This window comes from Ptiloglossa arizonensis, chromosome 3 (assembly GCF_051014685.1).
Source record: "Ptiloglossa arizonensis isolate GNS036 chromosome 3, iyPtiAriz1_principal, whole genome shotgun sequence".
NCBI classification, from domain to species: domain Eukaryota; kingdom Metazoa; phylum Arthropoda; class Insecta; order Hymenoptera; family Colletidae; genus Ptiloglossa; species Ptiloglossa arizonensis.
In genome coordinates, this window is record NC_135050.1 from 29,685,183 (window position 1) to 29,698,020 (window position 12,838).

The following is a 12,838-nucleotide window of genomic DNA, read 5'->3' on the forward strand; positions in this document are numbered from 1 at the left end:
GTAAAGATAGTAAACGTAGAAAATGTTATTAAATTGTTCAATTGTTTATGAAACTAATAAGATTTATAGAACCCCAAATGGTATACGGGGACAATTTTCCTACATTTACTATCTTTACCGACTTCGATGGTTCAATTAAATATAATTCCTAAAATCATTATTCTCAAACGTAGAGGTCGCCTCAAATCTACTGATATTTTACGGGGTCGGTATTTTAGATACATAGGTAACAGAAACTGCCGTCAGATGGAACGTCTATTCTATATCTTATCTGTGCTTATTCTTCGTTTGTAGCATCACCAATCGCCTGAACTTTGGAGTGTACTTTAAAACTGTGAGGGTGAAAGGAAGGTCTACTGTGACGTGATTCATGCATTTACATTAGTATATTATTTAAGTATGCATTCGCCTTATTTACTCGTATGAATTGTCATCATCAAAAAAAATCATTAGAATATTATCAAAACAAATATTTCCATAAAATTTCAGTGTTATCAGTTGGACTTATTACTTGCAAATTCCCTATATAAATTTTACAACAGTCGTATCAAAGAATTATTTTAAAAATGACTCTTAAAAAAGCTGTTTAACAATATGACGTGTTGAATACCATCTCAATAGCTATCGTAAAGATAATGTGTCACAAACGTCGGGTCACATCTTATATGTCATATAAATTATTGTACTTTTTGCAAAGTTTGTAAATTTCGTTTAAGTACAGCTTTTAATATACTTCACTACTTTATGGTAATTGCAATTCAGTACATTTCCGCATGAAGTAAATTCGTGGTAATGGTATGTCGAAAGTACATTAGAAAGTTACCATCTTTCGTACAGTATGTTTCAATAAATTGAAATCGACATTGTAGATTCCTATTATTATAATAGAAATTTATCAAAGGAGTAATCATTTCCAAAATGACAGAATCTCAGTGCATTATCAAGCAATTTACGCATTGCTCTACAAAATTCTGTATACTCCAAATTTTTTGACCGTAAATTATTAATTGTATATTAATTCTTGTAGGAATCTATTTCTATTTACAATAAAGATGTATTAACATTTTAATATGAATCTTTGCATTTTCAATTACAAAGTTGCCAAAAGTTAACATTACTTAATATTTTATTTCTTTTATCCAAAAACAAAAATCACATGTGTAAAAGGTTTAAGATCGTTTAATAGTGAGAGTCATGAATTTGTGGTCCTAGCACCGTTGTTTGTTTCAGCCTGCTTCAGTCGGTGACGAGCGGTTGTCGAGTTCGCGCGAATTACCATTCAGCTACGTGAGATACTTTTGCCGTGTATACAGCCGCGACTGTTAGCAATCAGCCTCGAAAAACCGAAGTTTAGAATCAAAAATGTTTTTTTATCTAATCTACGTCCAATATCTTTAACGAATAAATACAACCTCATCAATCGGTTCTTAGGTTCGCGTTGCGCAATTCCAAATTAATGTGTAGCTACAGACAGGAAAATGGGATCAATAAAATATTTCATAGTACTATATGAACAACAGTAAACAGTGACAGGATAGGTGTCGTTCTTAAGTTTTTGCTGTATGTAACAATCACAGCAACTTGACGTTCCGTAATAAGAAAATTGACTTTGTTGATTCTCGAAGAATGCCTTCTCAACTGAGCAAGTTCTTCATCAATGCATCCTGTAGGGAATACGCACATCCTTGGACAGATGATTGTATCAGTACAACAGCCGGTCTTGGCTTGCATGCCCTTCAAGAAAGTCTTAGGATCTATTCCACTGTTTACGTAGTATGTTTACGACTTTCCTTCTTTCTTCTTTTTTTAACGGATGTTTTTTATACTTTGTTCTCAAAACAAACATTGTACAATAAATTACCTAGTAATTTTTTGTGGAAGAAATATATTACAGAACATTACTTTTTCACTGTTATTTTTAATTTAATGAACTCATAACGCGAGAAAAATATTCAAGTTTTGTTAGTGTCGGAATCGTACGATTGGTCGAACATTTCATGTCGAATATTAGTAGATTTCTATTGGTGGATTTGTTCTGTTTGTCAGCTGATAACCCGACAATGTCTTAATTTTAAAATAGCTCAGATTGTTCCAATGCACAAATCGTGGATTAATGTGAGGGATTGTGGTATTCAGTCACAGATGTCGTACGATTTTTGTTTTTCTTAATATTTTTTTTTAGGTTACATTTTTAATGAAAGGAAAGATACCATCCAAAGAAGATATTGGAAAAACAATATTGGGTATTCTACAGTCAACAGCTTTTCTCTCATGGAGTGCCTTTTCATATTCAATGTTTATTTGTACTCTAAGGTGCGCTGAAATCAATTCTAATTTAAATTGCATGACTTGCAAATGATGTTTCATTACCAAATAATTATTACACTATTATATAAGACAGTCTTGATAAAATTTTATCAATCAAAAAAATGATTTAGCAATGGTAAATAGAATTTGATATATTACGTTTATTATTTATTATTTTGACTAAACTAATATTTTTGTTAATATAATTGTTCTATTACCTTCATTTAATACAATTATATTTTTTAATACGATATACACTTGTGTTTATTTAAGAACTATGTATTTCAGGCGAGTACTTGGAAGTTTCAATGTTCTGACTGTATCATTTCTTCCATCCTTTTTATCTAGTTTATCAGCTATTTTTATTGAGAGACCATCTCGACGTACTCTACTATGTTTATATGTATCTAATATTGTGAGTAGATTAATTGTAATGCTATAATTTCTAGCCATTATAATATAATGTAAATATACATTATTTTATTAATATATTGATATTGATATATAAATTATTATGCTTTTTTATTAGGCAACAGAAACATTGTTTAGAATGGGACAAGCCAGGGGATATTATTCTCCTATTTCAAGGGGTGAAACATACATTTTTGCTGTAAGCATGGCAGTGTTATTTTATTTTTATCGTTCCAAAACAAATAAACAAGATTCTGTATATAAAATACTTAGGTAATTATTTTTATTTTGCATTATCCATATAATTATGAAACTGCTAACAATTTTAAATATATTTCAACTTACTATTAGAGTTCTTGTTGAAAAATATGAGGAGACTGAATATTTTAAAGAAAACTGTTTGCAACATAATATATCACCATGTTCTGCTAATGAATGTAGTAAAGAAAGTTCAAAGAAAAAGCATAATGGAAGTAATAAACCCTGGGAAAAGAATATATTTATGAAATCACTTGCTCTTTATAAGAAGATTATTGAAACAGTAAAAGTTCTGGGCAAACACATAACTTGTCCACATCCTCATAGTTGTGCTTACTATATATTAATTGTATGTATGCAAAGAAATTAATAATAATCAGATGTTTGTAAGGATTTCCAAATATACATTAATAATATTTTTATTTGTAGGGTAGTGTAAAACTTTTTAGTTTTGGTTTAACTGCTCAGTTAGTGATCAGTTTGGTCTTTCAAATTAAAAAGTTACTTAGAAAACCGCAGATAATAAAATCTGTAATCTTTAAGAAGAACAACTTTAATTTAGCTGTGTTTTTAGGAAGTTTTACAGGACTTTATAGGGTACTGTTACATTATGAGTCATATGATCATTATAATCGTGTATATTATTCTAACAGTTTTTATTTCAGCTAGTTTCCTGTTCATTAAGAAGATTTTTACAAAAAGATTCTTCCTATCATGCAATTCCTGCTGGGTTTATAGGTGGTCTAGCATTTTTATCTTACAATAATAGTACAGTAGCTCTATACTTTATGTGGAAAGCATTGCAGGTATCTTTTATAAATAACTTTCTAAATTATATATTTGATACTTTTATTGCATATAAAAAATTTGATTTTGCATTACTTCACTTTTTTTTCTTTTTAGTTATTATGGAATGATCTTGTGGAAAAGGAAATAGTACCTGAAATAAAAGGGTTTGTAATTTTATTATATTGCTTTAGTACAGCAGTACTTTTCCATGTAGCAATTCTTGAACCACAACTTTTACGATCATCTTATTGGAAGTTTTTGTGCAATATATCAGGTGACAGGTAATAAAAATCATAAAAGTATTAAGTAATAAGATGTATAGCTTATATTTGATCTCAATTTTCTGTATAATTGCAGAATAGCGGTAATGTCTCGAATACCACTAGATCAGTTTGGTTTCCAATCAACTAAATATCTTGCAGAAGTGCTCAGAAAAACTAACACTACTAATAAAAAACTCTATTCATTTTAATTAGAGCTTGATGAAAGATATATTGAATTTTGTTTATGTCATTGTGTTTGTTGTTTACATATATTGAAAAACACAACCAAAAAAAATGAACTGTGTCATAAATTTTTGAATTGTTAAAATTTTATGGCTATTATATGCACTGCATAAGTTATATCTGATTCGAATCAAATTGGTTGAAATTGTAAAAATCAATTTACATACCAAATACTCAGTTCATGACATAAAGGTGTATTAAGGTGAGTAGTGGTAAGAATTTAGTTACCGACATCTCACCTGTAACTGGGTTCGTTTAAAAACTAAAGATATGTAACGGTAAGAATTTAGTTACCGACATCACGCCGATAACTGGATTCATAAAAAAACTAAAGATACTCTTTTGTTTTCCGACGTGGTCAGCGAGATAGACAAAAGAAAGACGAAGAGATGTATAAAAGATTTTAGCGAGACGAGTGTGATTTTTCGGCAAGGCAAGAACGACATTGTAAAACAGTGTATAAGAAAAAATATTAAAAACGCTTTACTTGGTTAAACCCGTGGCGAAAACCATACGGCGTACGTTGTATAAATTATTTTTTTCTCGTGCGTGTTACGGACCACGGGAGCCAAAGTGTTCGACACCACGTGGAAAAACTAACCTATTTTCCACCATGCATCAGATTACATTAATAACGAAGTAGCCCAATAATTGGTGATCCCAAAATAGTGGAAACAAATAAGGTGAGTATAAAAATCCGACCAGAAAAACCCGTAATATGGTTTTATCAAGTAGAAGCTCAATTAACGGCATCATGACCGAGAACACAAAATTTAATTACCTCGTCTCGCAATTAGAGCCTAAATATGTAGAAGATATTTGGAACCTCGTTAACGATAAAAATACTACTATTAAATACACCGCAGCTAAAGGGAGGTAACTAAATGTATTTAAAAAAGGCGAGAATAAAGGAATTAAGAGGTTAGTCATGGGTATTGAGCTAGGAGACATGAGACCGAGCCAACTTTTACAAGAAATAAAATCCTTGGCTACCGAGGATATCACGGACAAAGTACTAAAAACTTTGTGGCTAGACAAAATGCCGGATCACATAAAAAATATATCGGGGAAATAAACCCGCTGCACGAGTTGTGCACCATGAATCAAGGTATCAACCACGTGAAGGATTTGATGCGCAAAATGGCGGATCTGGAATTTCAGATAGTCAAAATAAATGAAGGCAGGTGATCGCTATGTCGATTGAAGTAAGAGTAACAATAGGGATAGAAGCCGATGACGAAACGGCAGTAGAAAGCGATATGACCTGAACGGGAAATGTTGCTATTATCATCTCAGATTTGGTGCTAATTGTATACTCGGTAAATGCATCCCACCTTGCACATAGACCCAAAATACATCGAGGAAACGCGAATCAATAGCCGAATTAACGATAGATTTCGCTGCCATCATCTTTCAGAGCCACCGGAAACATCGTCTTTTTATTAAAGACAGAAATACAAATTTGTATTTTTTAATTAATAGCGGGGCTAATGTTAGTTTGATTCCAGTCACTAAGAACGACAAGGAGATACATGATTTCAAGTTATATGCAGCAAACAGTACCGAAATTCCGACCTATGGAATTAAAATGTCTCTGGACCTGGAGCCACGCAGAACATTCCAATGGTCTTTCGTGGTACAAAAATTTCCAAGAGAATAATAGGAGCGGATTTTTTAAATAAATTCGGACTGTTAATAAACATAAATAAAAGAAGTCTGATCAATGGTGTAACTACCCTCATGGTAAGAGGGGAAATTACTGCTATCTCTCGAAGTGTCACAATAAACTTGTTAGATGAAAAATTGAAATATTACGACATATTGTTTAGATACCTACAAATCACAAAGCCAAGTCTTCTAATAACCAACATTAAGCATAATATTCAGCATTGTATTGTTACAACAGACTAGCCAGTGTACTCAAGAGTAAGGCAGCTCGATTCCAAGAGGCTCAAGATTGCAAAACAGGAATTTTAATATATGCTGGACAATAATATTATCAGGTGGTCAAATTCACAATGGGCGAGTCTGCTTCATTTGGTAGTCAAAAAAGACAGGACTATATGTCCTTGTGGAGATTACAGGAGACTGAATGCTGTGACAATTTTAGATAGATATCCTATCCCAAGGATTAACAATTTCAATCGTATCCTAGAAGGTAAGAGAATATACTCGAAAACTGTTGTTATTACACCATTTGGCTTATTCGAATTTAACATTATGAGTTTTGGATTATGGAATGCACACTCCATGTTCCAACAATTTATTCATCAAGTGCTTCAAGGTTTATCATTTGTTTTCTCGTATTTGGACGATATTCTAGTATCATCCACATCAAAGAAAGACCACAGAGAGCACCTGAATTTAGTGTTCAAAAGACTAAATGAGTATAGACTGGGAATAAATTTGCAAAAGTCAATCATGGGATTTTTTAGGACTTGTGTCACACTAAAAGGAGTCCAACCACTGGCAGATCGAGTAAAAACAATATTGGATCACAACTACAATTCATGAATTGCAGATGTTCTTAGGGATGATAAACTTTTACTGGCCGTTTCTAAAAGATGCAGCAAACAATCAAGCTATTCTGCAGGAATATTTGAAAGGAGCAAGAAAAAGATCCAATGGACGGACGAAGCTATAGAAAAATTTGAGAAGTACAAACAAGACCTAGTAGGTGTAGCGTTACTCACGTATTCCGATACAGAATCGCCTTTAGCACTCCCTACCGACGCCTCTAATTGGGCGGTTGCCGTAGGCCTACAGCAATATGAAAACCAAGCCTAGAAACCTCTAGCATTCTTCTCGAAGTCAAGTAACACTTAAAGAAACTATAGCACTTACGATCGAGAATTGCTAGGTATGTATCTGGCAAGTTCAAAAATATTTGTACATAAAGACTGAGAACATGTATCCATGTATTCGTAAGGATAGATAGAGTAAAGAAGCCAAGCCACTCGACCAGTTTACTAAGGGCCTTTCAAAGTGCAGGAAAGGAAAGAAATATTTTTTTGTACAAATTAAAAGAAAATTGGTACGCATCGTCATCGATAGATTAAAATCAGCGTATATGTTAACACCAAATGATCCCCAAGCTATGTCGGAAAAAGTTGACGAAACCATACCATAGAAAAGAATATCGAGTGAAGAGTCATGTATCTCGGTCGGGAAGACTGATCAAACGTCTAGTGTATTTTAGTAGTAATATAGAATATTATACATCTAAATAGAAAGTTATAGCATAGCAATTAAGCATTGGAGTAATATGAACTATTGTTGCCCTTATCAAAGTACTAAAGTTAAATAGTTTTACATATATGTTGTTATATGTTAATTTTACTTTAAATATTGTTATTGGTAAATTCAAAAAATTATAATCATTTTTATTTTCGTGCGGAATGTTAATGTATCGTAACTTAGTTACTGGTGAGGGAGTGATGTAGCGGTAAGAATTTAGTGAGTTCATAAAAAAAACTAAAGATATTTTTTTGTTTTTCAATGTGGTCAGCGAGATAGATAAAAGAAAGGCGAAGAGACGTGTAAAATATTTTAGAGACGAATGTGATTTTTCGGCAAGGCAAGAACGGCATTGTAAAATAGTGTATAAGAACGTACGTTGTATAAATTATTTGTTTCTTGTGCGTGTTACGGACCATGGGGACAAAGTGATACATGGAAAAACTATACTTTTTTCCTACCACGCGTTAGACTATATTAATAACGAAGTAGCCCCGCAATGGGTGTTAGAATTTTATATCTTGTGATTGACAGAAATGTGTATTTTTCAATATATTTATATTGAAGAAGATTAAGAATATATTTTGATTGATTTAATATTATTTTTCTACATTTATATACGTAATATATACAAGATAACAAACTGTTATTTAAAACAAATTGGTGTTATGAAATAGTAATATATATATCATATTATGCTGTAAATATCTGTAAAAGTATGTACATATGGATTCATGTATAAAATTACATCTGAAATTGCAATGTTGAGAAATGTATATTTATTAATTAATACTAGGCAATGTGTAGTTTAAGAAAATTAATTTTTTGTATTAGTAAATTTTAACAGAATTATATAATTTATTTATTAAGTTATAAAAATACATTGTTAAATTACTTTTCTTCTATTTTCATATTTTCTATGAATATTGTTAATTACAAATAAAATATTTAAATATGGATGTAATATACTATTTTTGTTTCTTAGCAGTCTCCAGTGCTCTATTTATTATAATATCTGCATTTTTTCTTTCGTGTCTCCGTTTCAAACGTTTTTTTTTCCTCAGAACATTATTCCAATTAATTTGACTTTGCATTTTTAAATTTTTATTGTTTACAATTCCAGGAGTAATTTGAGACTCTAAAACTGAAACACTGAACTTTTGTGGTACTTTCTGAAGAGGAGGTATGACTTCCATTGAATCAATTCGCCAAGGAAGTAAACCAATTGGACAATCTATCCAATGATAATTTTCTAAAAAACATTTACATACATTCTTATATAATCTTTATAGTTAATATTTTTATTAAATGAAAAAGTAATTTTGTGTACTTACTAAGAGGTAATTTCCAATAAGAATTTCGAACCTTTTGATCAGTTAAAAAATGAGATATTTTATTTTTAGATTTATGTTGTTTGTTATCTACATTTATATGATCATTATGTTGATTACAAATATCTTTGAGAGTAAAAGTTTGTTCAAATTCATTGAAACTTCCGTCATTTGTTATGTTTCCTACTGCATAAATGTTCACTAAATTTAACAATAATTGTTTCCTTTCTTCATCTAGTTTTGGACTTATTAATTCCAACATGGGTGCAATGAATTTAATAGAAAACTCATTTGCGTTTATTATAAATTTTAAAACAAAATTCATGTCAGTTAAACAAGGTAACACTATATTTGATAAATTAAACCACAGAACATGTTTCAAGTGTGGATAATTATGATCTGTTTCTTCCTTCACTCTAAGTTCAAAAGTTTTTGGCGGTAACCTTTTTTGTGTCATTTCTAATTCATATTCTACAGTTTGAGATATAAAATGGGCAGCATTTAATTTCACAAAACAATAAAATATGGAACTTATCCATAAAGAAGCTAAATATCTTCTGTCTTTATTTACTTCTTCATTATTTATTAAATTGAGTAATTTTAAAAGTAATGTTTCCATCATTCCCTCTTCATACAATAAAAACACAATATCTTTCCAAAATTTCATCATATTTACTGGCAAAACATGATTTTCTAATTCATGTTCAGTAGTTTTCTCTTGAATAAAGATTGATAAAACATCTTTACTTGGTAAAAAAGCTTCTGAATTAAAAAGTGCATCACAAACTATATCCTTCTTATTAGGAATAGATTTTTTATTAAGATATCTAGAGACTTCAGATAAAAGAACAATTCTTGAGGTCACTAATGTGTACTTTTCGTCCTTTTGTATGTCATTACTAGTAACTTCTGCATGGTTATTTTTATTGCTTTCTTTGTCTTTGTTATTTTGTTCCAACAAAGCAATAGCATACAAACGCAAATCTTGTAATGTTTCCCTATTAATAAAATCAATTTATCATTATGAACTTAATGTAATTAATCTATTTTAAGCAAAGATTATATGTACTTTAATTGAGGATCTGGAATATCCGATACTAAATAGTATCCAACATGAATATACAAACTAACAGCAGTCCAAAGTTCAATTAAGTCACTAAATTCTTGTATCTCATCAGTTTCCTGAGCTTCTTTTATAGACTCAACAGTGACAATGCATTCTTCCATTCTTTTGGCTTCAGCTGCCCAATATTCTTCCTTTAAACATAACATTTAAGTATGTTTTCTACTAAATATTACAGCTTGTATGGAAACAAACACTTACATGTAACCAAGTTAATAAAATATTTATAGCTATTCTCAGTAAACCAATGGATGGTAATTCATATCCATGGGCAGTATCATGCCTTAAATTTACTATCCATTCTGGGATATTGAGTTGCTTGGCAATTTGAAACAAAGATGTTTGTTTTGTGTGTCCTATGTTAGATATATGATTTAAAAATCTCATTATTGTGGTAGAGTACATCAAGCACAAATCATTTTCATAACTAATTGGCAACTCTCCATTATTAATTTTGGGAGTCCATTCACGGTCTCTAAGACAAACTTGTATGACCGAAAGAGTACAATCCACCCCAATTGGTAACTTTGGCATCCTAAACTTCTTTACATTAGTATCAATATACTTTATGAAATATTATTAATCATACAATATTGCCTTACCTTGATTTCCATACAAGTAGCATCTCATATGCCTTAGTTTGATCGACTGTGTCATTAGAGTAAATCTGTCTGTATGTCTGATGCCATTCAGTTCTACGGAATGTAAATGAAACTTTTAGAAGTTAATAGAAATATTATTATTTCTATTGAATTATTTTTATACTTACAGTGAAAACCATGGTACTTGCTTCATATCTTCCTGTTTTACGGAAAGCGCCATACTTGACCACGTACGATTATAAACTCTACGTTCCTCTTATTATATGTTTAAACGTGTGTGGCAACTGAATATGCTGTACGCACACATGTGCTTGTGTGCGAACGTGATCATATACTCGGAACCCTATAACAAATATAGAATAAGTATCGAAAAATATGGCGAAACAAATACGAATGGTACTGATAGACCTTAGCGGTACACTACATATTGACAATACAGTGATCCCAGGTGCAGTAGAAGCTTTAAACAGGTGTTTTTTCTTTCTTTATTTCGGAAGAGTATTCCAATCCCTCGATAACACTATGGCGCATCTCCCATTGCGTCGACTCCATTTATTAGCGCCCTTCAAATTAAACGAATTGGTTCTATATCGCAACATTTACAATTAATGATTGTTATTTTATAAGTATTGTCGTTCTAACTAAATTTGTTAAAGTATTATCTCATAACAAAGATAATTTGGTTAGATAGATAAGCGTATTAAATAATAATTTGATATAAATTAACAAATATTACGAATTATTTTATTAATTACAATACAGACTTCGAAATACTAATATACCATTGAAATTTGTCACAAACACAACCAAAGAGTCCAGCAATTTTCTGCACAATCGACTAACGAGACTTGGCTTTGAAATTAAAAAGGAAGAGATCTTTAGTTCTTTGGCTGCAGCGAGGAGATTAATAGTTTCGCGAAAGTTGAATCCGATGTTGTTAATCGATTCCGCTGCCAACGAAGATTTTGAAGATCTAGTAAAGACCAATGAAAAAATAAATTCTGTAGTGGTTGGATTGGCACCGAACAAGTTTCATTACGACGAACTAAATGAAGCATTTAGGTATATACGCTTTGGTCACCTAGACAATGGAATTTATTATTATTATATAAAAATTTGTATTTAATTATATCATATAATTACGTAATCTATAATTTCAGATTATTATTAAATGGCGCACAGCTCATAGCGATTCATAAAGGACGATATTACAAACGAGCGGATGGCTTAGCTCTGGGACCAGGCGCATTTATCACGGGCTTAGAATATTCTGCTAATATTAAGGCTGAAGTTGTCGGCAAACCATCTGCGGAATTCTTCAAAGCAGCACTAGAAGATATACCTCCAGAAGAAGCGATTATGATCGGCGATGTAGGGAATATAATTTCTATTAAACATATTATTTGCATTACACAGAATGTATATATATATATAATTAAGAATCACAAAGAAATAGTTACAGATAGGAACAAAGTTTTGTTTGTATGTCATATCAATATTTTTTAATAGTTTTTTTTTCTTAAATAACATTTAATTAAATCATTCTTTTTATATTTTGTCTTATAAAATATATTCTTTGCACCGAGAATATTAAAATGAGGTAAAAACACGTAAATGATATTTTTGTTTCAAAAGGTCATTTAAAAATGTAATAATTCGTTCTTTTCCACAAAATATTAGGGTGAGACTAGCTCTATTTTTTAAATATTGGTGGCATCAGTATAATGGCTGAAAGTAATTGGTAATACTTAATTAAAACAACCTGTTCTAATTGTTACTATATTCGAATATGTTTTCAAACATTTAACAATATAATGATTCCATTAGGATGTCAGAGATGATGTAGCTGGTGCACAAGCTATTGGTATCAGAGGTCTTTTAGTACAAACTGGAAAGTATCAAGAAGGAGATGAAAATACAATCACGCCATCACCTACAAAAGTATGTAGCTCATTTGTGGAAGCTGTGGAATACATTCTTAAAAAAGAAATCTAGATATATTGATTGTGTATTAGTAACCAGTTATGCGACTATACATGTATAAGATATTCTGTATTAAATTAGATGTTTTATTTAAATATTAATAATTCCATTATGGTATACATGATCTGGAGTAGTTTCACAATATAGCAGTTTCAAAATGTAAAGTAAATAGTAATTATAAAGAAATTGACATAATGACTTTCATGATATGAAACATTACATACCAATTCTTATTTCGTTCTACTAAATCGTTGGAAAATAAGTTCTATGACATTCTTTCTAATATTTTCT

General features: G+C 30.8%; 3 protein-coding genes across 10 annotated transcripts; 2 read left to right on the forward strand and 1 right to left on the reverse strand.

The window, feature by feature from the left end:
- The first annotated feature begins 297 nt into the window (after positions 1-297).
- LOC143144854 (transmembrane protein 135) lies at positions 298-4,783 on the forward strand. Of its 5 annotated transcripts, none has more exons than XM_076307689.1 (10): positions 298-397; positions 1,231-1,773; positions 2,183-2,313; positions 2,596-2,722; positions 2,837-2,991; positions 3,070-3,325; positions 3,406-3,573; positions 3,642-3,782; positions 3,880-4,046; positions 4,123-4,783. In XM_076307689.1, the coding sequence occupies exons 2-10, from the start codon at positions 1,627-1,629 to the stop codon at positions 4,235-4,237; spliced, it is 1,407 nt and encodes a 468-aa protein (XP_076163804.1). In that variant the 5' UTR covers positions 298-397; positions 1,231-1,626; the 3' UTR covers positions 4,238-4,783. The 5 variants fall into 5 exon arrangements, with proteins under 5 accessions (XP_076163804.1, XP_076163806.1, XP_076163808.1 ...); XM_076307691.1 differs by having other exon boundaries at positions 2,656-2,722; XM_076307690.1 differs by having other exon boundaries at positions 342-397; positions 1,626-1,773.
- A 3,559-nt stretch (positions 4,784-8,342) lies between these two features.
- Positions 8,343-11,568, reverse strand: LOC143144852 (uncharacterized). Of its 3 annotated transcripts, none has more exons than XM_076307687.1 (8): positions 11,347-11,568; positions 10,989-11,127; positions 10,732-10,907; positions 10,565-10,657; positions 10,164-10,505; positions 9,909-10,096; positions 8,843-9,837; positions 8,343-8,760 (listed from the first exon to the last, which is right to left on the reverse strand). In XM_076307687.1, the coding sequence occupies exons 4-8, from the start codon at positions 10,574-10,576 to the stop codon at positions 8,477-8,479; spliced, it is 1,821 nt and encodes a 606-aa protein (XP_076163802.1). In that variant the 5' UTR covers positions 10,577-10,657; positions 10,732-10,907; positions 10,989-11,127; positions 11,347-11,568; the 3' UTR covers positions 8,343-8,476. The 3 variants fall into 3 exon arrangements, with proteins under 3 accessions (XP_076163802.1, XP_076163800.1, XP_076163799.1); XM_076307685.1 differs by having other exon boundaries at positions 10,164-10,497; positions 11,347-11,562; XM_076307684.1 differs by having other exon boundaries at positions 10,164-10,497; positions 10,973-11,127; positions 11,347-11,562.
- LOC143144855 (haloacid dehalogenase-like hydrolase domain-containing protein 2) lies at positions 10,845-12,766 on the forward strand. Of its 2 annotated transcripts, XM_076307696.1 has the most exons (5): positions 10,845-11,034; positions 11,327-11,626; positions 11,725-11,935; positions 12,245-12,305; positions 12,392-12,528. In XM_076307696.1, the coding sequence occupies exons 1-4, from the start codon at positions 10,940-10,942 to the stop codon at positions 12,266-12,268; spliced, it is 630 nt and encodes a 209-aa protein (XP_076163811.1). In that variant the 5' UTR covers positions 10,845-10,939; the 3' UTR covers positions 12,269-12,305; positions 12,392-12,528. The 2 variants fall into 2 exon arrangements, with proteins under 2 accessions (XP_076163811.1, XP_076163810.1); XM_076307695.1 differs by lacking the exon at positions 12,245-12,305 and having other exon boundaries at positions 10,848-11,034; positions 12,392-12,766.
- The last annotated feature ends 72 nt before the right edge of the window (positions 12,767-12,838 follow it).